This window comes from Neophocaena asiaeorientalis, unplaced genomic scaffold (assembly GCF_003031525.2).
Source record: "Neophocaena asiaeorientalis asiaeorientalis breed wild unplaced genomic scaffold, Neophocaena_asiaeorientalis_V1.1 scaffold46, whole genome shotgun sequence".
In the NCBI taxonomy this organism is placed as follows: Eukaryota; Metazoa; Chordata; class Mammalia; order Artiodactyla; family Phocoenidae; genus Neophocaena; species Neophocaena asiaeorientalis.
In genome coordinates, this window is record NW_020175393.1 from 4,385,645 (window position 1) to 4,410,585 (window position 24,941).

The window sequence follows — 24,941 nt, forward strand, 5'->3', positions numbered from 1 at the left end:
CACAAATGGAGCCCAGACTTGGAAATTCCCTGAGCAGACAAATCAGATTAGTCATACAAGTAAAACTTAATTTAGCTTATTCTGTAAAACAAGCAAAACTTAACTTGGGCCATTTCTTGTTAATGCCTCTGAAAATCATAAACGAAACTTAAACTTCCCCAAAATTAATGTGAGGTAACCACTTTTAACCCATTCCCTATCACTAGGAAAACTCTTAATAGTATAACCAACCACTGTGAAGAATAAACAACCACTGCCTCCTCACTGTATAAGCTGCTTTATAAAAATATACCTTTGAGCCTCTTTCCATGTTCTGAGTGCCCCAGTTTACAAACTGTTGTGTGTATGTGTGTGTGTGTGTGATTGTGTGTGTGTGCAATAAACTTTTACTACTATTCCGGTGATCCAGTGTTTTACTTCTGCTATTTCTGAAATTTTTTAAAAACTGAGGTACAGGGACTTCCCTGCTGGCACAGTGGTTAAGAATCCGCCTGCCAATGCAGGGGACATGGGTTCGATCCCTCGTCTGTGAAGATCCCACATGCCGCAGAGCAACTAGGCCCGTGAGCCACAACTACTGAGCCTGCGCATCTGGAGCCTGTGCTCCACAACAAGAGAAGCCACAGCAATGAGAAGCCTGCGCACCGCAACAAAGAGTAGCCCCCTCTTGCCGCAACTAGAGAAAGCCCGTATGCAGCAATGAAGACCCAACGCAGCCAAAGATTTAAAAAAATTTTTCTTTAAACTGAGGTACAGGGGTTTACTGGTGGCGCAGTGGTTGAGAATCTGCCTGCCAACGCAGGGGACACGGGTTCAAGCCCTGGTCTGGGAAGATCCCACATGCCGCAGAGCAACTAGGCCCGTGAGCCACAACTACTGAGCCTGCGCATCTGGAGCCTGTGCTCCACAACAAGAGAGGCCGCGACAGTGAGAGGCCCGCTTGCCACAACTAGAGAAAGCCCTCGCACAGAAACGAAGACCGAACACAGACATAAATAAATAAATAAATAAAAATTAAAAAAACAAAAACTGAGGTACGGTCGATTTACAATATTTTGTAAGTTTCAGGTGTATAACCTAGTGATTCACAATATTTAAAAGTTTTACTCCATTTATAGTTATTATAAAATATTGCTCTATTCCCTGTGCTATGCAATATATCCTTGTAGCTTATTTCTGAACTTTTGACAACACTTAATCTTCAAACCCACAGGAGGTAGATATCACTATTCCCTTTTTACTTTGAGGAAACTGAGGCTTACAGAGATTAAATAATTTGCTCAAAGTACCACAGCTGTGAGCCTGTGCTCTTGACCACAGTTCAATCCTAGTTTCCTTAATTGCCAAGCAGGAATAAGGGTATACAAGGTTGTAAAGGTCAAAGTAGACAGTGAGCTCCTTGAAAGTACAACTGTGCCTCCTTCATCTTTGTGCCCTCCTTGAAGAGGACTGAACATAGGATGCTCAAGTTTCACTGAATGACTAATGGACAGAAAATAACTTTTTAGACTGATGAGTGTTGTGCTAATGTAAGGTATAATTAATTTTACACTTCCTGCAGTTTTGTGTTATGACCCTTGAGCTGGATGGAAAAGTTTTCATCATTGGTCCTTTCTGTCTGTTATCTGAGTTTCCTTTCTTTGGACTTTATGTAGTTCCTTACTGTATATCTTGGGAGGCTTAGGGTACAATGAGGATGTATTGGGGTTTAACACAAGAATAAGACAGCGTCTTGCTGGCTCATTCCAAATCCTTCCTCAAGAGGCTCAGTATTTGTTGGCCTTTTTGTCCCTAAGAGAACATTAGATGTGACTTCACGACAGAGTTGACAAAGAGGCGTGGATTCCTTTTCTAAATTCACTATTAAATTGTAGCTTGTATAATACTTCATTTATTCTGTATCTAAGCTTAATGTGTCTTCTGAATAAATGTCTCTTACTAAAAACAAAATTATAAACTTTTACAGAAACATCATTTTTTGAGCTGGAAACCTGAAGATCATCCTCTTTCTCTCTGCTCCCTATGAGTGACACATCAAGACGTGTCAGTTCTTTTTTCCAAAGATCCCCAAATTGTATCCCTTCCTTCCCATTCCCACCGCTGTTTCAGACCTTTAATACCAGGATCATTTCAGAAGCCCCTTTGCTGGGTTCCCTGCCTTTTGGCTTCCCCCCACTAATACATCTTACACACAGAAGCCAAAGCCCTCCTCCCGAAATACTACAAGATATTGCCATGAAGTATTAAATGGCTTCCCTTTGCCCATTAAAGTCCCAAATCACTTGGCCTGGGCTTGAAGGCCCTTCATCATTGACCACTCACTGACTTCTCCAGCCTGACTTCCTATTATTTTATTATCCAAGCCTTAAATGTGGCACCAGCATTCCCACTTCCAGACCTCTGCCCAAGCTAGTCCTTTTCCTTGCAATGCTTTCCCAAACTTCGCCCATGTCCTTGTTCCAACTCCTTCAGAAAACCTCTCTACTCTTCCTGTCTACAGCAGACTCTCTCCCCTTCTCTCTTCTTGGTCTTTAATTCAGTGCCGCCTTCCACCGTTGTCTAACTGCTTGTGTCAGATTTTCTTCTCACCGAGAAGATTGTTAACAGCCCATGTTACGGACCATGTCCTAATTCAGTTCAGTTCAACATTCACACGGCCTGTTCCACACCAGAACCTGAACAGAGGAAGCTTCCAGTGTAATCTCGAGCAATTTAACCTTTCCATAAACTTCAGCTTGTTTGGTATGAGGGTAAATGGAGGTTGTTGAAGCAGTTTCGCGAATGTAAAGTCCTTTGTAATGTCTGGCAAAGAGTAAACTCTCAATTAACATTAATGAGTGGGCAGTGTGTAAATCTGAGTGATTTGTTTGCCTGCCTTTCTTTTAGATTCCAAGGGTAAGGGCCTGCCCACCATTTACGTTATCCCTCCCACTCCCACCCCTTAATGCCTAACACGCTGCCTGGTACGTAGTAGGCTCAGCAAACGCTCACTGAATGAATCAGTTCAGCTATGAAGTCCGTGGTAGCCCACGAAGAGGAGAAACCCTGGCAAGAACTGAAGAGGACCGAAGAAGAAAGGACGCCAGGGGGAGCAGGAACCCGTTCTTTCCAGATCTCGCGAGAGTTCCCGAGCGCTCCGAGTCTTTGTGCTTTCGGCTTCTGGCGGAAGCGTGGGGCGGGTAGAAAGAGCGCTGCCTCGCCTTTGGCGTAGGAGTTGCTTCCGGGTTGCGCGCCCGGAAGCAGGAAGTTGTCGGCCTATACTCCACGCCCGGCAGTTTAGTGTCCCCGAGGCGGGAGGAGCCCGAGGGGGCGCGGGCCCCGCATGTGAGTGACTGGGGCCCGAGGCCGGGAGAGGGGAGGCAGCTTCGTGACAGCCTCGTCACCGCACCCGTCTATGACATCCTCGCGCAGCCCACCTTTCGGGGCCACTGCCACTCCTGTCCCTGCGCTGACCCCTTTTCTGAGCCTTTGGCGTTTTGCAGACTGACGGCATCCTCCTGCAACTCCCCCGGGGTCGATTCCCTTGTGACTTTTCCTCTTTTTTTTCTTGGCTCTGCCGGGGTGAGCAAAGCGAGTTCGACCCTAATTGAACTTGTTTCGCGGGCGTCATAAGCAGTGTCCAACACAGCGGTGCTAGCGAAGTCTAGATTTCACTGCCCTTTTGACAGATTTCTAATTTTTTTCTTTTTGGTAGGTTGAGAGTAGATTCCCCGCCCCCCCTCCGAAACATCTTTTTCTAATAATTGTTAGGGAGAGAATGCTTTTTTAAAGTGTAATCTTGGTATATGATAAACATGGCATCTCGGATTTCAGAAAGGAATATGACTTGGTTTATTAACCCAAGTAAATGAGCTGTTTGTAATCTCCTTTTAGAACAAGGAAATTTGCCTGCGTCGTGTTCCGCGTAGTATTTTAAGACCATTAACCCTGCAAGCCACACTTTTTCTGGTCTAAGAGCCTGCATAGCCTTGGTATTCACCAGTATATTTCTTTTAAAGTATTTGGTCGTCTCCTTATAATAGAGACTATTCCCAGATACTTACTATTCTGGCTTTTTCTGTTTGCTCATTTAGTTGTTCCCATGGTGAAATGTTCTTTGGGCATCTCTCCCTTAATAAGTTTGCTTATTTGAGTTTGAGTTATCACAGTTTCCCTCTAAGGAACAGCATGCCTTAACCAAATTTAGCTTTGCTACGTTGAAGTTTTACGCGCAGGCTCAGCGGCCATGACTCACGGGCCCAGCCACTCCGCGGCATGTGGGATCCTCCCGGACCGGGGCACAAACCCGCGTCCCCTGCATTGGCAGGCGGACTCTCAACCACTGCGCCACCAGGGAAGCCCTACATTGAAGTTTTGACTGAAGTTCACATCGCCCAGCTTGAATACCATAGGCCCTGTTTACCCTTTCTGCTTTGGACCAAAACAATTTTCAAGACCCAGTTTGAATCCCTATTCTTCCACAGCTGCTCTCAAACTCCACAAAAAATGTCCAAGTGTAAAGTTCCTAACTTGCTCACCTAACCTCTCATTAGGCTGATGTATTTTTAAAAAATAAGAAGAAAAAGTAAAATAAATGAACCATTACTTACATCAAATTAGTTTGAGAACAAAATGATCACTTTAGGTCCTTTCTATAAATTTGTTCAACAGACACTGATAAGGTTCCATGTTTCTGAGGTGAATTTCCATGTCTGTTATTTGTGTTGTTATTTTCTCAATAACAACACAAATTAATTCCCCTGCTTTCAAGAAACAATTTAGTGTGAGAGGAAGACAAGGAAGTAGATGTAATACAAAATGATAGAGTTGTGTTTAAGGTTCATAGGGCAAAAATGAAGGTTGGGATAGCGTTCAGTCATTGGGCAAAGCACTGGGGGCTAGATTTTGTAAGCAAAGGAAATTATGTGTACAAAAGCAAAAAGATGTGAAATAGTATGGCTATGAAAACTGTGAGGGAGGAATGGGAAATGAGACTGAACAGGTAGGCAGTAACCAGATCATAAAGGGCCATGCTAAGTAATTTGGACTTCATCTTATAATAATTATTAAGTATTTAATTTGGGTATTGAGACAAATGTTTTCGACATATCACCTTATAATCCCTTAACAACATGGTTGGAAAGACACAATTATCCTCATTTTTTTTTTTTTTCACATTTTAATAATCAACTTTATTTCTTTTTTTTTTTTTTTTTTTTAAACATCTTTATTGGGGTATAATTGCTTTACAATGGTGTGTTAGTTTCTGCTTTATAACAAAGTGAATCAGCTATACATATACATATGATCCCATATGTCTTCCCTCTTGCGTCTCCCTCCCTCCCACTCTCCCCATCCCACCCTTCCAGGCTGTCACAAAGCACCGAGCTAATATCCCTGTGCCTTGCGGCTGCTTCCCCCCAGCTATCTACCTTACTACGTTTGTTAGTGTGTATATGTCCATGACTCTCTCTCGCCCTGTCAAAACTCACCCTTCCCCCTCCCCATATCCTCAAGTCCGTTCTCCAGTAGGTCTGCGTCTTTATTCCTATCTTACCCCTAGGTTCTTCATGACATTTTTTTCCCTTAAATTCCATATATATGTGTTAGCATACGGTATTTGTCTTTTTCTTTCTGACTTACTTCACTCTGTATGACAGACTCTAGTTCTATCCATCTCATTACAAATAGCTCAATTTCATTTCTTTTTAAGGCTGAGTAATATTCCATTGTGTATATGTGCCACATCTTCTTTATCCATTCATCCGATGATGGGCGCTTAGGTTGTTTCCATGTCCTGGCTATTGTAAATAGAGCTGCAATGAACATTTTGGTACATGACTCTTTTTGAATTTTGGTTTTCTCAGGGTATATGCCAAGTAGTGGGATTGCTGGGTCATATGGTAATTCTATTTGTAGTTTTTTAAGGAACCTCCATACTGTTCTCCACAGTGGCTGAACCAATTCACATTCCCACCAGCAGTGCAAGAGTGTCCCTATCCTCATTTTATAAATGAAAACTCTGAGGCTTAAAGAGGGTAAACAGTGACTCATGGCCACACAGTAGATGGAGAATCCAGTATTTGCATTCAGCTTTTTCTAACTCTGGTGCCTGTGTTCTTAACCACCATGCTAAATTGTTCCCTAGCAGGACATGGGAAGTCAAGGAGGGTGCTTTAAATAGTTGAGCAATGTGCACCAATTTGTGTTTTAGAAAAATAACTTGTAGAGGATGGATCAGAAAGGAGAAAGAGGATTGGAAATATAGAGATTAAATATATCTTTGTGATGGTGTGTGGGAGAGATGTTGAGGGCCTTGACTGCCGCTCACGTAGAGCTGAAGAGGAGGTGATGAATGTGAGAGCTATACAGGATGTAGAATTGAGGATTTGGTGATTGGTTCATTAGTGGGGATGAAGAAGCAGGAGGAGAGGTTTTAAATTTGGAGAACTGGTGTTTCCATTGATTAAGAAAAGGAATATAGTAGGAGAAATGGTTTGCAGGGGAAAAATAAGTCAGTTAGGAACACATTACATATAGGGGACTATAGGAAATTTGGGCCAGGGTGTCTGGTAGGTAGTTAGATAGATGGGTCTTGAGTTTTGGAGAGAGTTCTAGACTGGAGAAGAGATTTGGAAATCACTAATAGCTGGTGATTAAAGCCATGGAGGGAATGAGACGGTCAAGGACAACCGTGATGAATACCAACATTCCGGGACATAGACTCAGAAGAGAACAAGAGAATTATGCCAAGGTTTGAGAGCCCTTGAGGGAGATAATGGGTAGCAATGGCAGCTGCTGCAGAGAGGTCAGATAAGGTGTTAACTGAAAAAACGTCCTTTGGACTTGGCATGTGTAGAAAGCCTTTGGTGACCTTAGTGAGAGCAGTATCAGTGGCATGAGGGGGTCAGAAACGAATGGTGACCTGAGAAACAAGAAGGTGAAGTGATACTTTTTTTTTTTTTTAAAGGGAGCTTGGCTCTGAAGGGAGGAAGAATATGAGCTCTGGAAATCTGAAGAGGAAGGATTTTTTTTTTTAATGGTAGAAACTAGAAGTGGTGAAGATAGGAATAAGTAGAAATATGTTTAAAGATGTGGGGATTCAAATATGTCAATGTCATAAAAGGCCAGAAAAAAAAAACACACACCAGCATCTATTGTAGATTTAAGTAGACCAAAGAGACATGACAGCTCCCTGTGATAATGTGATCATTGGTTGTATCCTAGACTTCTAAAAAGTTATATGGCTTGCCTTTCTTTCTTTCTTTTTTTTTGGACCTTTGGGGGAAATTTGACTGTGGACTAGATATTAGGTGATGTTAGAGAATTACTCATTTTAATAGCTATGATTCTGGAGCAGAATCACCCCAGTTGAGATTCCACTGTTCCACAGCAAAGTCTCCTAATTGTGGGGTGTGTCTGTAATCAGTAGGGAAGAGGTTTGAAATCTGCACCTGGGTCCCATTCCCAAGGTTCTGACAATTCAGTATATCCAAGGTGGTGCATGATACCTTGATTTTTGCAACTCTGCAAGTGATTCTGCCTGTGCCCTTGCAGGTATAAGCCACTGTTAAGAGTCAAGCTCGCTCATCGGAACTTCCCTCTGAGGCAAAGCTCATTTCTGCCAGAGTTGGACCTTCTTTCTGGAGGTAAAGGGATTGCCATCAAGCTTCAGCTGATTTCACTCAATCTAAATGAATATACTTGATGCTTAGCCATGATTTTGTGTGTTTTTTTTTTTAAGGGACAAGTTTTTTGTTTTTGTTTTTAATACAAACTGTCGTGTTGAGGGTTGACTTGCAGCAGATCGCAGCAAGGGAGCTGCTCTATAGTCTGACCTAAAGGGACAAGATTTTTTTTTGCTTAATTAACGTCATAGCCACTAGATGCCAGTAGTACCCTCAAGTGTGACAATCACAAATGTCTCCAGACTTTCCAAGTATCCCCTCAGGGGCAGAATTGCCCCCAGTTGAGAACCACTGATCTTACCAAAGGTGAAAGGAAGGCTTTTTATCAAGACCTCCGTGTGCTCTTGAAAACTTCACTAAATTATTAGTAACTACCCTTCTGATAACTTGAGAAATGTGCCAGAATCTCGGAGAAGGATGTACAGCTTGCAAAAATGTATGTATTCAGTATCATATTACCATTGTGTATTTGAAATAAAAAAAACCCTATTTGCAACACAAACTGGGAGTTTAATGAGATTTTTATGCGTATCAAAAGTGGGCAGAGGTTTACAAAGATTGTGAAACAGTCTTCAAAACCGATGATAGTTGGTTCTCCTTTTAGCCTCGCCTGCACTTCTTTCCCCTTCACGGTGCCCCTAAGTGCACACCAATGTGACATTCTCTTCTCCCTGAGGATACCTACAGGTGCCCCCATCTCTCAAATCTTTAAAGTTTTTTACTGGAATTTTTTTTTTAGAATTCCCACTGCTTTCCTTTTCTGGTCCTCTACTGAGTTTTAATGGATTTTGACTGGGTATTGTTGGATAATTTATTGTAGCTTGCTTGCTTGCTTGCTTGGAATATCTTTGTTCATTTAAACAGGAAAATGCTGTGTCTCTGGAATCACTGGTCACAAAAGCAAGATGCGAAAAATATTGTAATAAGTTATTGCTTTATTCTTTTTTCAGGAATCATTGTAGTTGATCACTTTCCAGTTTTCAGCCACTCATTTGTGATAATCAAGGGACACGGTGTTGTGGTTTCGGAACTGCCTGCTCAGAATAGGAACATACTTGGTAAGGGAGGCAGCGTGCATAAAGATTAAAAGCACCAGCCCTGAAGTCAGGCACACTTGTGTTCACATCCTGGCGAGTTATGAAACCTTTCTGAGCCTTAGTTTCCACATCTGTGAAACGGGATTAATCACACTTACCTTATGGGATTGCTGTGACGACCTACTGAGATAATGTTTCTGCAGTGCTTAGCACAACACCTGGCATATCAGATGGCATAACAAGAAATGGTAATATAGGAATGCAGTTGGACATAAGGCTTTAACTTCTAATGTATTGAATTTTTTCTGCTTCCTGAAATATTCATATACTCCTAGAATTTTAGAGCTAGAGGAAACTTGAAAATTTTTCTGGTTCAATCCTCTTATCTTTTGGATGAGGAAAATTCTATAAGTCCACATTTTACAACATCTTTATTGAGATACAATTTCTATGCCCTGAAATTCACCATGAAATTCATTATAAAATGTACAATTCAGTGGTTTTTGTATATTCACAAAGTTGTGCAACCATCACAATTTGTTTTGAACATTTTTGTCACTCCAGGAAGAAACCCTATATTAACAGTCACTCCCCATTCCTCCCCACCCCCTCCCCTAGGCAACCCCTAATTAAATCTATTTTCTGTCTCTATAGATTTGCCTATCCTTGACTTTTCATATAAATGCAGTCATATAATACGTAGTCTTTTGTGACTGTCTTCCTTCACTTAGCATAATGTTTTCAAGGTTCATCCATGTTGTAGCATGTATCAGTACTATATTCCTTTTTATTGTCCAGTAATATTCCATGGTATGAATATTATTGATGTATGGATATTATTAATATCCATTTTGTGTATCCATTTATGGACATTTGGGTTGCTTCCATTTTTGAGCTATTATGAATAATGCTGCTTAAACGTTCACATACAAGTTTTTGTGTGGATATTTGTTTTAAATTATCGTGGGTACATACACGTGGAATTCCTGGGTCATATGGTAACTCTACATGTGAGTTTTTGAGGAACTGCCAAACTGTTTTCCAAAGCAGCTGCATCATTTTACATTCCTAGCCACAGTGTACAAGAGTTCCACTGCCAGCACTTGTTATTATCTGACTTTTTGATTATAGTCACCCCAGTGGGTGAGAAGTGGTATCTTATTGTGGTTTTGATTTACACTTCCTTGATGGCTAATGATGTTAAACATCTTTTCATGAGTTTGTTGGCCATTTGTATATCTTCTGTGGAGAAATATCTATTCAAATACTTTGCCCATTTTTAATTGGGTATTTGTCTTTTTATAATTGAGTTGTAAGGATTCTTCATGAACTCTGAATACCTATCCCTTAACAGATATATGATTTGCAAATATTGCCCCCCCATTCTGTAGGTTGTCGTTTTACTTTCTTGATGGTATCATCTGAAGCACAAAAATTGTTAATTTTGATGTAGTCTAATTAATTTTTGTTTTGCTACTTGTACTTTTGGTGTCATATCTAAGAAGCCATTGCCTAATCCAGTGTTATAAAAATGTCCCCCTTTGTTTTCTTCTAAGAGTTTTATAGTTTAACTCTTAAGTTTAGGTCTTTTATCCGTTTTGAGTTAATTTTTGTCTGTGGTATAAGGAAGCATCCAACTTCATTCTTTTGCATGTGGATATGCAGTTGTCCCAGCACCATTTGTGGAAAATACACATTTTATTTTATTTGGCCACGCCACACAGCTTGTGGGATCTTAGTTCCCCGACCAGGGATTGAACCTGGGCCCTTAGCAGTGAAAGCACTGAGTCCCTACCACTGGACCGCCACGGAATTCCCAAAACTACACATTTTAAAATAGAGTTTTCACCATCCTTTTACCTGAACCTTGAAATGAAGGCCTTTGTGGTCTTAAAAAAACAGTTTGAGCAACGGCAGAGAGTTTGGAGAAAGGTTGTGTCCCCTTTAATGTGGGGTTCCTCCCTCCCTCTCCCAATCCCCAAAGTCTAGATTACCTGCCTGTTAATCCACCATTAGAAGTCTGATTCTGATTTAGTTGGTCTTGGGTTGGGGCCCTGGTATGAGCATTCATTAAAAGCTCTCTAGGTGATTCTGATGTGCAGGCACAGTTAAGAACCAGTGAAGTAAAAGGTTAATAGAAAGAGGACCAAAGGGAAGGAGTCATCAGAGGAGGCATTGTTAGAAGAGGAGCTATGCCGGGATGTGTGCTGGTTTGTGGCAGTGCAGACCTCTTCCTCTGCTGGAGCTTCATGACTGTTGTCCTCTGTTCTACAGGGGGTAGCATCTCCTTACTGAGGAAATAGTTGTACCATGTCAGTGCTTTTTGATCTTAGCAACACCTTGGGGATGAAATATGTGAAATAAGAGGACCCTCTGCAATGTAAAAGCAAGAAAATAACAACAACCACAAAACCCAACCAACAGAAGAGAGCACAGATCCCAAGCACTGCTTTTCCTCCTACAAATGAAGAAAAACATTGTTCCGTAGCACAAGCACTTTTTAAAAAGAACTTTTTAATTTCATTTTACAAATGATACAGAGAATTCTATTTTGCCTTTAATTTTTGTCTTTTATTCTGTGGCCACTGTGAAACATGATACAGAGAATTCTTTTTTGCCTTTGATTCTATGGCCACTGTGAAACAATCTGGCTTTAAAATAACTATTAGAATGCAAATTGAATTTTGAAATGAGTTATAGATCTTAGGCCTTTAAGTATGTAAAATATAAACAGAATGCCCTTTATTGTCTGAGATTGTATTTGCAGAAAAGCATGAGGACTGCAACCTGCTAAGTCTGAAGCGCTACCATGCCATGGTTTTGTGCTGTCTGAAATTCTTGGTCTGTTAGGAACAAAGCATATCAATGTGTTCCTCAGTAAATCTTGCCTTCAGTGACAAGTTCCTCCCCTTGTGTTGCTAAAAGGTTCATCTGATGTGAAAGGAAAGAAATAATTGATCAACAACACTTTCCATATTCCATTTCTTTTTATTTTAGTAAATTACCAGCAGCAGATCTCCTGTGATTGGTTTCAGAAATCATTTTGGATGGCACTAGTGTTTCTGAGTCCCATTAGGGATTTATTGTGCCCTGGACAGGTATTCCTCAAAGTGTTTGGAAACCAGTGCTGGCCTGTGAACCATTTATTACTAGCCCACAATTAAAAAACACTTAAAAACTTGTATTGCATCTTGATATTGTCTCAGTGTATTCATTGTGTTTTACAGAAGAATTGTTCCTTCCCCACAGGTGGTCAAAAAGCTGGTCAAAAAGCACTGTTCTAAAGGAAATAACTTTGTGGAAGAAGTACTTTAAAGAAACCATCTTTCTTTTTGCATTCATTTTCTTTCTCTCTCAGGGATTTTGTATTAGAAGACATGGATCTTGCTGCTAATGAGCTCAGCATTTATGACAAACTTTCAGAGACTGTTGATTTGGTAAGACAGACGGGCCATCAGTGTGGCATGTCAGAGAAAGCAATTGAAAAATTTATCAGACAGCTACTGGAAAAGAATGAACCTCAGAGGGGGCCACCCCAGTATCCCCTCCTTCTAGCTGTGTACAAGGTAAAAATGTGTTCTGACTTGGAAATAGCTTAGAGCACAAACTCTTCAACATTCTCCCCAAATATTACTGTTGACTGATTCCACCACTGAACCTTGGTTTTTCTATGAATAAATTGGCCTTTACTCTTTGTTACGATGTGTTATTAGCAAATTTGACTACTTTGTTAAATGTTCTAGATGAAAGATGTGTATTTATCATTAACTGTATCTGTGTATATTTTTAAATGAGGGACATAGCCCCTGGTCTGTATGATAAAAGCTTGGTGAGCCTTGCAGTCCTCACAGTTCTCAAGCTTTAAATGCTTTCAGAAGTGAATGTCAATGGCTTGTTTATGAAAATGGATTAGTTCTTAAAGCACGCTGGAAATAGTAGAAGATGCCTGTTTTTTTTCCTTGGCCTAAAAGTATTTTATTTGCTGTAACAATTATTAATCCATTTCCTGTCTTTCCTTGTAGGTCGTCATAACCCTGGGATTAATCTTGCTCACTGCCTACTTTGTGATTCAACCTTTCAGCCCATTACCACCTGAACCAGTGCTTTCTGGAGCTCATACCTGGCGCTCACTCATCCATCACATCCGGCTGATGTCTTTGCCCATTACCAAGAAGTATATGCCAGAAAATAAGGGAGTTCCTCTGCATGGGGGTGATGCAGACAGACCCTTTCCAGGTAGAATACTGCATTTGTTATTTATTAGATACGGCTTTCTTGGCAGTATATCATGAGAAAGGAAATAACATTTACTGACATCTAATGAGAGACACTTTCCCTATGTTGTCTCATTTAATTCAATCCTCAGGGAAACTCTATGGGATGGGTTTTATTACCCCATTTTGCAGATTGAGAAACTGAGGCTCAGAGGATTAAGAAGCTTGTCAGAGAAACACTGGGTGGAGCCAAATTCAATCCCCTGATTATAAAACACACATGATGGGGATGAGTGTTTTCGCTCATAGGAGGGATTTGAGTGTATCTTACTCTACTGTTTTCTCTCCTGTGATCCCTATCCATAATAGATTTTAATAAATAGCTATTGGTTTATTGAAAGCATCTGAGTCCATATCCTCTAATAATCCTTAGCCTGTTGGCTAGGTGTTTGTCTAGGTATATCCCTCTCTTTCAATTGAGTCTTTTCTCTCTGTTTCACAGTTCACTATGTGGTGCTCCTGAGTATACAATTTTGCCAATAAGTTGAATTAAAGAAGCACTTAAATTTAGTAACAATGTATCAATGGTAGCATAGGAATTCCTGGTCCGATAGACCATTTGAGGAGTTCCCTTTTGAGAATAGTGTAATGTGGTAAGATTCAAAATTTACTTTTGAGAAAGAATAAGGGGGTATTATTTGGAGATTTTATTTTATTCATTTATTATTGTTTTATCTTAATGTTTATCTTACTTGCCTGTATGAAGGAATATGTAAGTTAATATCACAAATGGATTATAGAACTTTTTGTTTAACTGTGTTCTGAAACCTTTCAGCTTCAGCATAACTGTTGAGGAAGTATGTTTTCAAAAAATATTTAGCAGTTGAAACTAAGCTTTATAATCATAATGCTACTCTTTAAGCCAAGATCTAATCAGTCATAAAAATCATCACTTGGTTTGGGTCTCCTTTGAAAGCTATTTTTGTGCACTTGAGGAAATCATGGAAAGATTTCGAGAATTGTATCAAAATCAGAGGAAGGGAACATTGTAAAACAAAAACCCAGCCTCGTAAGTTTTTTTAAAAAATCAACTTCTGTATTTAAACGTTTAAATTCCAAATATATAACTTTCTTGTATTTACTGGGGAGGTTGTTTTTGAAACAACAAAGCTCAGAAAAATGAAGTTTCCAGCTCCTATCAGGAAGGTCCAGAGCATGTAGGGGAAAGAGCCAGAGAAACGTGTCAGTTAGGCCAGCCTGTGCTGCTGCCTCGGATGCATCAGCCTCCTTTCCTGTCTTCCCCTCACAGCCTCGCTAACGTCATTTTCTACTCTTTGGCACATGAGATGAAGTCAACAATTTTTAGGACCAAGTTGATGGCACCTACTTTCTTTCTCCCCATCTTACAAAGTACATCTCCACAGACTGTTGAGTTAAGCAATAATAGTCAATGGACCGTGACTGCTCATTCTGTGTATCGGAGTTTAAAAGGTCAAGAAACATAGGTGTCTTGTCAACAAGCCAGGTTGTTTGGCCACTCCAAATGAATATGTTGCCTTGCAGATAGAAATAAAAATGAGTCCTTAGAGCTCACTTGTAAAGAGAGAGCATTGGAAGGGTGTGGTTTTAGGTCCTTAATGTTGTTGATTCTATTAAAGTGCTGCTTTTACTTGTAAAGGGAGATACTGCACCCTATTTTCCTATGTGTGATAATTCTGGGAAGCTGTAGACATGTAAAACTAACAGCATTTTGCATAGCACTTGGAAGGAAACTTAAGAATGCATAATTAAGTGGTGAATAGAAACATATTGGGGAGAACTAGGTATAAGAAGGGCAAACTGCTGGGCCTGAAAGAGGGCCAGAAAACTAAAAAATATATAACTCATTCCTATTGTCATGGTACCCCAAAGCAGCTGCCTTTCAGTTAGGACTACTTAGCATTACCTTTAAAGTAAATGTCGAGGGAGAATGTAAAGTGAATGTAGCTCCCATGGGAAAGCCCTTCAGCGTATTGTTTCCTTAAGGGCTGGCCTAACGCTCCCGGGGATCATCTGACACTCCTTGAAGGGAGCAGCAGTGACCTACCAGTTTCACCACCTCCAGTGCTGCTAGGTTTCTTCCTGACCACTGGTGGGTTTTCTGCTTGACTCTACCCAGGGAACAAAAGGCAACAGAAGTTGTTCTTCTTGTAAGTTTCAGCCTTGGGTAGGATACCCTGCCCCTAACTCCTCTTCATGGAGTGAATGAAGTGACTCTGCAGTGAGTCATGTAAAATCCCACTCTGCAGCAGAAAATAAGCTGACTTATTTAGTACTTACCAGATGCCAGGCCCTGTTCAAAGGGCTTTCCATATATTGGCTCATTTGATCTTCACAATATCCCTATGCAGTAGGTTCTGGTTTTATGTCTGTTTTACAGATGAAGACACTGAAGTAGAGTGCGATTAGCTCGCTTGCCTGATCTAATAAGGCTAGTTAGTCATGGAACCATGATTTGAACCTAGGCCGCCCATCTTCAGAGTCTGAGCTCTTAACCTCTGTTATGAGTAGTTTGTAGCTACATGGTATACCTGAAGAGTCTAGCTGTAAGTTTGATTTTGGAGTTCAACACTCTTTCAGGTCACCAGATGCCTTCTCTCTCAGCTCCCTAGTCCCCGAAGAAATAAGGTTCTTTCTGGCTGGTACTGCACATACCAGCCAAAAATAAATGGTCCTCCAAGCCATTGGCCCTTTAGAATTTTCCTGAACTAGTCTTTTCCTAGGCATTCAGCCCAGCTCATCCTCCCAGTCTGCACCCTTATAGGTAAGGTTTGACTTACTGTTTGACTAAGTCCTTTCTCTTATTAACCTGCAGTTTTCTCTTCACATTCACATTCTTAGTTCTTACCCACCCCCGCCCCTGGCCTCATATCTTTATATCTGCTTTGACCCTGCCAGCCACCCTCTTGGCTTTCACCCTTCTGTGGAATCATTGAGTCTTAGAGCTCAAAAGGAACTTTATAGAGTTGGTCTGGTACATACCCCTGTTTTGTAAAGAGGAAATTGAAACCAGGAGAGGTGAAATAGCTTGCTTACCCAGCTAAATGTGACAGACTAGCACTTGAACCTTAGTTTCTTTAGTCTAGCACATTACAATTACTGCCTGCTGCCTCTGCCCTCATTCAAGCCAGGTTCCAGAATGTTAGGCCCAACTATTTTGTTTACCTGGGGCATTTATAATTTGTAATTGTAACATCCATATATACTGAGGAGGCCTGGGACAGTTCTCACATACAATGAGAAGCTGCATCTCTGTATCTGTACTGCATAATGGGAACTTTATGTACCCATGAACTTTCAAGGGAAGGTTGAAGTAGATCTACCAATATCAAGGAGTTTGGGATCATTCACAAGCAGATCATTCACTGACTTAGAACTAAGGTAAGGACCTAATCAGAATTAGAGTCCAGACCAGTGCTCAGCGTGAAATGCTAGGACCTGTTTATTTACAAATAAAAGAGTAAAGTGATAACAGCTCTGTCGGGCACTTACAGTATACTTGGCACTGTGCCGTATACTGTGCCATGTATTCCTCAGTCTTCACATTAGTCACGTAAGGTAGTTAATATTTTTATGTCCATTTCAAAGATGAGGAAGCTGATGAGCAAGGGGGTTGACTAACTTGCCAAAAGTCTCACATTTAGAGACAAATTTTTATACAAGGAGAACTTATAAAAATAGATGGACTTTCTGGTTTGGAATGGTTCAAACATGTTGCTTCCTGAAGGCAAAGCTGTTGGCGAGATGATTTCTTGGGTTCCTTCCATCCCTACGGTGTACAAAAGTGGCTCTGGGCCTATTACCACCCATGCAGGGGGCCTGGCCAAGGTCAAGACGTCACCCCTGCCTCACGCCCAGGATGCTAGAAATGCTAAGCAAAACAAGCTGCTGGAGAGTAGCCTGATTAAATACTGAGCACGTACCAGTGAAAGTCACAGAGACTTTGTCGTGGACTTTTGCAAGGTTTTCTTGGATATGTTTCTAATATGAGAAATCTAAGAAATCATGAGGTTATATTTATTTAATCCTTATTTTGAGGTTTCTCCAAGTTCAGATTACTTGTTTGATTTTTCTCCCCATGGACTTAATCCTATTGTTAAAGCTTCTGAAAAGTCAAGGCTTCATTCATTCATTCATTCATTCAGTGAGTGTGTATTCAGACCCTACTGTACACCAGCAACTGTTCTCAACAAAGCAGTGAACAAAACAGTCCCCCTCCTCTTGTGGAGCTAGTCTTGGCTTTGTGCCTTTCTTCTTCTCTATCCTTTTTACCCAGAGGGAGGTTTTTTTGGTCCTGGAAAGAAATCTGTTTCTTATTTTTTTGCTTTTTGCTTTTCACCAGATTAATAGTCTGTGTAAAAGGACTCTCTCCACTTAGAATTCCAGAGTATGTTATGGTTGTCCACAGCGATCCAGCCTGAGTGCGTTTTCTTTGTAAACAACTCTCAGGCACCAGGAAGCCTCCTGACAGTCTTGGCTCACCATTGTTCTGCAGAGTGCCCAACTTGCAGAGAAGGCTGGGCAGTTAGTTTCTGCCTTTCTTAACTTCAAGGCTGTGTTTTGTCTGCAAGACCATTTTTGACACCTCAGACAGCAAAATGATTCCATAACCACGGTGAGAATTTGGAATACAGACCATGGTGTTTTATTGAACTCTTAGATGTGGAGTTTCACTTCTTTGTCACACCTTTTTTTAGTATGAAATAGCTAGTATAAGAAGGATGTCTTGCATAAAGAAGCCTTGGAAATCAAAAGAAAGTTAGGAAGTCGCTATCCAGCTTCCACTCACCTTTCTGTCTGGTGCTGGAGGAGTGGATAGAAGCAGAGGAGGGCTGCAGAGAAGTGAGATGCAGCATGTTAGGTAATTGAAGAAAAGTTGTGGCCTGGGGTGGCATGGGATGGTTTGCTGTGTGCTACTGGCTGTTTTCTAGCATGGGACTTTGATCACTCCGTGGTATGTTGGCTCCAGCCAGTTGCATAGTGCACACATCAGATAAAACCTTTTCAGATAGATGGAGGCCAAGTTGAAGTCTGGGCACTTCTCCTTGTTTTTGGAAATTCTATGCGAAGGGGAGAAAGAGCCCCAACTGTACACTGCCCCCTACTCACTGCCTGGCCATTCCTCAGTCCCTCAGACCAAATATAAGCACATTCTTTATCCACCTTGAGGACGAAGCCTGCAGAGAAATCAAAAGTAGCTCTTCCTCTTGCAGTGTGCTCCCCTAATTCAGATGGATGGTATAAACTACCCCTTTCCAGTGATCTTTTTTCCTCATCAGTCCCCTCTTCCTTGGCTGGCCGCCAGCCTAGCCACAGTGCCTCTTCTTCTGTCGGGTACCTCTCCAGGGGCCTGCCTTCCAAGATGACTGAACTCTACATTAAAAGGTAACAATCTCAGCTTGAGTTTTCATGGTCTCCAAAGACCTTTTTTTAAAAAAAAATTTAGTTTATATTGAAGCATAGTTGTTAACAATGTTGTGTTAGTTTCAGGTGTACAGCAAAGTGATTCAGTTATACATATACGTATATCTATTCCGCCCCTCTCCCCTGCCATGCCGCACGGCTTGCAGGATCTTAGTTCCCTGACCAGGGATTGAACCTGGGCCCTCGGCAGTTAAAATGTGGAGTCCTAACCACTGGACCGCCAGGGAATTCCCCCCAAAGACATTTTTATTTGGAAAATAACATAAAACATTTACATACAGGGACTTCCCTGGCGGTCCAGTGGTTAAGACTCTGTGCTTCCAATATAGGGGGCGAGGGTTCAATCCCTAGCAGGGAACTAGGATCCCACATGCCGTGCGGCGCAGCCAAAAAAAACGCTTACATACGAAAACAAAAAAAGAGGTATGAGATTTTTGATTTTTAAAAATATACTTTTAATGAAGTGAATTTTCTCACCTCTATCCCTCTAACTCTTCCACCCAAGCAACCACTGGTAATAATTTGATATACATCTTTCTGAATTTTTCCATGGCTGTACAGATAGCTATACTTAATATCTATAAATATAAAATAGTTCTTGAGTCACACATGCAAGAAAGGGCTTATGTCCATATTTTTGGCTAGACACATTGTATTAGTTTCCAAGGCTGTCGTAACAAAGTACCAAAGGCAGGTGGGTTAAAACAATAGAAATTAATTTTCTCACAGTTCTGGAGGCTAGAAGTCCAAAATCAAGGTGTTTTAGGGCTCTTCTTCTCAAAGGCTCTAGGGAAGAATCCTTCTTTGCCTCTTCCAGGTTCTGGTGGTTGCCATCAATCCTTGGCATTCCTTAGCTGTGGTAGCATAACGCCAGTCCCCATCTCTGCAGGGCCATCTTCCCACTGTGTGTCATTGTGCATCCTCTCCTCTTCTAATAAGGACACCATTTAGATTGAATTTAGGACCAACCCTACTTCAGTATCACCTCGTGTTTAATTACATCTGCAAGGACCCTATTTTCAAATATGGTCATCTTCTGAGGTTCCAGAAGGACTTCAGTTTTAAGGGGGACGCTATTCAACCCAGTATACACATTTTCCAGGATTTTATATTATTCCATTCTGTGAGTATTCCATAATTGAACAGTTTCTAGATTTTTTAGTATTATATAAAAAAAGACTTGGGACATTCATATACACACATACTATTATTTCTGTAAGATAGATTCTTGGAAGTAGAATAGCTGGGTCAAAGATCGTTCACATTTTACATTTTTTTTTTTTTTGCGGTACGCAGGCCTCTCACCGCTGGGGCCCCTCCCGTTGCGGAGCACAGGCTCCGGACGCACAGGCCCAGCGGCCATGGCCCACGGGCCCAGCCGCTCCGCTGCACATGGGATCCTCCCAGACCGGGGCACGAACCCGCGTCCCCTGCATCGGCAGGCAGACCCCCAACCACTGCGCCACCAGGGAAGCCCCACATTTTACATTTTAATAAATACTAACAAATTATCTACGTAAACTTACACTGATGTGTAACTTCTATTAACAGCATATGTAGATCATCAGCACTGGATATTGCCGTTGTTTTGCCAGTCAAGAAACTGAAAAGTGGTATCTCACTTTAAGTCACCTTTTAGTGGAGTTGGATGTCTTTTCATGTGTTTCTTTTAGGCCATTTGTGTTTATTTTTCGTGAATTACTTGTTCATATTATCTACACAGAGAGAGCAAAGCAATGCCCTTTCCCTCTCGTCCTGCCCTCTTCATGTGTGGCACAAAGAGAGGCTCGAGCTCTCCAGTGACCCATGAGCAGTCAGAGGTGAGGGTCCTCAGGTCCACAGTCCGCCCAGTGTCTGTCACATGAGGCTCTTAATATAGTCTCTGACTCTATCTGTGCCCTGAGGGGAGTATCCGCTGTAGATTTTAAGCCATGACCATACTTCGTGATTCATTTGTATTACCCCAGCATGCCTTCTGGCACTTAAGTATTTCCCAGAGTTAATTTGTCAGGGGGCGGGTTGTTGCCTGTTGCCATTCTCACACATTTTCTCTTCTAGATGAACTTTAGAATGCCGTGGTCACAACCCCACCCCATCTGCACCTTCACCAGTAAGAGACTCTGATGGGATTCTATCCAAGTTGTATTAAGGTTCACATATGTATTTTTTGAGTAGACTTGACATCTTTATGATATTAGTCTTCCCATCGAGGATCATGGTATGATATGTTTATTTAGGTCTTATTTTATATCCTTCAGTAAAATTTTCTAGGTTTACCTTTCTTGTTAAATTTATTGCCAGTTTTTGTCAATGAGATCATTTTCCATTTCCATTTTTAAATGATTATGGTCCGCACTGTAAGAACACTATTGGTGTCTACATGTCTACAGGTCTCCATCTTGTGTTCTGCCGCCTTGTTAAATTACCTGTTATTGTTTTCTTTTCCTTTCTTGACTTTCTTTGGGTTTTCTTCCTCCACCTGCTTTTCACATATCTCTACCTGTTAATCCCAAGAATATCTAAAGCTCAGAATAAAACTAAAATAAGTTACAGTTAAAATAATCTCTTGATACCCTTAGGTTCAGAAGTGCCTGCTACTAGCCCATGAAGCACCTCTGTATAAATTAGACGAATTTCTCCTGACACTTTACTCTTATCTCCTGGGAAGATTGTCATAATTAATTGATTCATTTGGAATACGACACATTACTACAGAAAAATGTGATGATCAATATATGCAGCTCTCCAGTGTCTCCCTTAGATGAGGAGCTCTTGTACCATCTCAGCCTGCACAGACATTCTCCATAGTGCTTCTTAGAGCCATAGATTGTGTTATCACTGCCTCCGGAATCACCCCTTTCTTCCCAAGCCCACTACCTCAGTTAAGACTCTCGTTATAGGGACTTCCCTGGCAGTCCAGTGGTTAAGACTCCGTGCTTCCAGTGCAGGGGCGTGTGGGTTCAATCCCTGGTTGGGGAACTAAGATCCCACATGCTGCACATTGCGGCCAAAAAAAAAATGTTTTTTTTAAAGAAAAAAAGACTCTCGTATTTCACCTCTCATCACAGTACAACCCCTCCCTCCCCCAAAAAAGGACAAAAACAAAGTACCACCGGGTCTTCCTCTTCCCAGCCTCTCTCTTCCAGGACACCCTAGTCACAATCCAGAATAACCTTCCTAGAAGGAAGCCCTAGAAGTCCTCATCACAGTCTTCCTCAGCAGCCTCTGTCCTCTTATCCCCGCCCCACTGCATCCCCTGTGCTCTTCCCACTGCACCCAGGTGCCTCGGTACTTCCTCTTGCCTCTCAGTCTCGGTCTGCTCATCTGTAAAATGAGAATAGCAGTGCCTCCTCAGTAATTATGTGGTAAAGAGTAAACGATACATTACCTGCAGAAATGACTCGTATTGGGCTTGGCGCTGAGCACGTTAGTTTTCTTTCCGCTTCCTACCCCCTCCCTCACAAGTACTTTGGAAATGGAAATGCTGTATTACTGTAACATGTTGTTATGATTATTTATGCCTCGTTGTATGTCCATTACCCAGAGTTCTTGTATTTTGGCAAGAATTCATCATATTTGACCTCTAATAAAGAACATTTGAAAATATTCCAGAAGGGAAAAAAAAAAGTTTAATTGCAGCCTGAGTCTGCCACTGGAAAAAAAAAAGCATACTGCAGCCTCAGTGTGCCACTGAAACAAGTTCCACGAAAGGGTTTTCTGCTGCCCCTGGAGGCTCATGGTGAACACTGTGTGTGCCAAGGTGTGCGCAGTCCCCTGGATGAGAAGAGTGGGTGGCAACTGCCTCAGGGAAACAGAGGTTCTGTCTGCAGGAGATGGAGGATGCTCAGGAGACGTGCTGAGAACAAACACAGCCCTCCCCCCGATGAGGATTTCTTATACTGCACGACTGCTGCCTTCTGCTGACTACAGAAAATGTTTTGTGGTTAAGAGTCGGTTTCCACATGTGTTTATTGGTTTAAAGAGCTGACTTGGTTTCGGCCACATTTGGTTGTCTGTCGTCTTTTGTTGTAGGCTCTCTCCTGATTGGGTTTCCATTGGGTTTTAATCAGAAACCATCTGGTGAAACATTTTGGATTCAAATTAGAGTTTATCAGAAACATCTATCTCAATTCTCTAGCATATTTTTTTTACATGAAATGTTCTCTATTAACTATAGCAGATTCAAGAAAACTGAGATGTTGGGATTCTGGGCAGTCAACAATGGCCACTCAAAAGACCTGCTCTGTTACATTAGCCTCCCAGCATGTATGCTTCAAATACTAAAATTAAGGTGCTATATGGTTACGTTGTATCTGGTCCCTTAGGATTAGTTGTAAATAAAGTCAATCACAAACTCAATTATATGTAATGATTTAATATAAAGCAATTTAACATTAAATACCTCAGTTCTTTTACTGCTAATCAAATGAGTAAAAATATGAACATTTAAATGAACTAAAGGGAGATGGTGATTTGTTAGTTGAGGTATTTGAAAAGCCCCACTTGTTTGAAACACATGTGAACAGTTACAACTCTTTCTTTGACAATACAGTACTGTCTACTATACTTTAACTTTTATGTATGACTTAGAACAGGAAGTTGTTGGTTAGAAAGCTACTACTTGTCTCTCTAAATCCCTTCTGTAAGCAATAAAGTAACAGTGATAGACATATGATAAAACTAGCATAGTAAAATGTTAATGGTAGAACCTAGGTAGTGGATGTACTGATATCTACTGCAAAATTCTTTCAACTTTACTGCATTCTGGAAATCTTTCATAATGAAATATTGGGGGAAAATTCATCTTAAAAAAAAAAAGGAAAGAAACATCTATCTCAGAGAACAGAGGTGAAACCCAGAACGGAACAGAAAGCAAACAAGAAATAATGTAATAATAATATGAACAGAATAGTCTCAGAGGGAAGGAACACAGAGAAACTGAGAAGAGCTGCATAGAAACAGAGCCAACCCCTCACAGAAGGACCAGAGAAAGGTGTGGGGAGCCAGCAAGCTGTCACATCAGGGTCTGGGTGGGGCATTCTTCTAGTTCTGACCAACCTGCAGTCCTTGGGGCTAGAAACCATGATTAGTAGCCCCTACCCACCCTGAGCTCGGACAGAGTGCTTAACGGGCAGATGCAGTTCACTCCACTCCAAAGATGGGCCCCTGAAAAGTCCTGTCTCTCCTTTCCATCCCTACTGTCTGCCCTTTTCTCAGTTTTCCTTCCCAGAGCCGTCCTGGCCTCCACTTGTACTTGTGAACCCAGGGCCTAGGGTGTCAGAGAAGACATGCATGCAGAGGGGCTCATCACTGACGATGGGACCACCCTTCCTGCCTGCCCCTCCCCCATGTGCTGTAGCCGGGTCAGACCTATGGGTTGCAGGTTTGAAAACGGTGGAAGAACTGCATCTCCAACCCCATGTCTCCGAATATAGCTCCTCAAACTGTTCGACTTCAGTTGTTGATTTGACTTAGGAGATACTTGTATGTGTTAAAAAATATTTTCCACAAAGCCTAGAAGAGTATACAGAGAAAAGTACCTCTCCTTTCCACCTCTGGCCCCTAAGCCCTCTATTCCCTTCTCTGGGGTTAATGTATTTGATATGTACCTTTTCAGAGGTCACATGCGCTTATCACTGTTAGGTTTTAAAATTATTCTTATGTCTTTCTGCTTCCATTGCTGTGGCGACTAGATTTACCAGCTCTATCTGCTTTCTCCATATCCCTTCCTCTCTCAGACTTTGACCCCTGGTGGACCAATGAGTGTGAGCAGAATGAGTCGGACCCCATCCCTGCCAACTGCACCGGCTGTGCCCAGAAATTACCCCTCAAGGTGATGCTCCTGGAAGACACCCCAAGGAAATTTGAGAGACTCCATCCTCTGGTGATCAAGGTGAGCAAGAAGGCAGGTTCTCCCACTGATCGATTACCCATTTCATGGCTAGGCTGTGACATTCGTGATTAGTAATTCCATGTTGTCTTGTTGCACTTTTGTTTTCTGCCTTGCCAAGACCGGACAACCCCTGTCATCTGAGGGGCTTCAGCGTTTTTTGTGCCAGTACCCTGAGGTTACAGAAGGCTTCACCGAAGGGTTTTTCACCAAGTGGTGGCGCTGCTTTCCTGAACGGTGGTTCCCATTTCCTTACCCATGGTGAGTGTGGAAAGGGCCGCTCAGCGTGCATGTGTGCAGAGGGGGGGCAGACCAAATGTCAGAACCGTACTATGGATAATTACTGCCAAGACGCTGCTATGCCCAGCACTGTGCAAGCACTTTACAATACACTCTTCAAGTCAAATGATACTCAGGAGTGCACTGTTGCAAACTTGATGAGAGAAAGTGGGTGAGTCCAAAGAGGTGTGTCAAGAGGGGCACCACTGTGGTGGATACCGAGATTGCCTGATAGACTCATAATTTACTTCTAAGTATGTGTTTAGCATTTATGTTCATGCTGAGTGGGTCCTGAGCATTGAGGACTGCAGAGAGAGCACAAAGAATAAAAGGGAAAGTTATTTCTGGGCAGCCAGGCTGTGTGCCTTGGTACTGAGTATCTGTTACTCGT

At 41.7% G+C, this 24,941-nt stretch overlaps 1 protein-coding gene across 4 annotated transcripts in view; it reads left to right on the top strand.

The window, feature by feature from the left end:
* Nucleotides 1-3,214: 3,214 nt before the first annotated feature.
* CUNH6orf89 (chromosome unknown C6orf89 homolog) overlaps nt 3,215-24,941 on the top strand; it is a 28,756-nt gene continuing 7,029 nt past the window's right edge. Inside the window, exons 1-7 of one of the 4 annotated variants that reach the window (XM_024766046.1) lie at nt 3,218-3,324; nt 7,537-7,628; nt 8,618-8,725; nt 12,063-12,270; nt 12,727-12,940; nt 24,120-24,274; nt 24,393-24,532. In XM_024766046.1, the coding sequence (XP_024621814.1) occupies nt 12,082-12,270; nt 12,727-12,940; nt 24,120-24,274; nt 24,393-24,532 (698 nt within the window). In that variant the 5' untranslated portion in view covers nt 3,218-3,324; nt 7,537-7,628; nt 8,618-8,725; nt 12,063-12,081. Of the gene's footprint in view, nt 3,325-7,536; nt 7,629-8,617; nt 8,726-12,062; nt 12,271-12,726; nt 12,941-24,119; nt 24,275-24,392; nt 24,533-24,941 lie in introns of all 4 variants that reach the window. The other 3 variants (XM_024766044.1, XM_024766047.1, XM_024766043.1) reach the window with 3 other exon arrangements.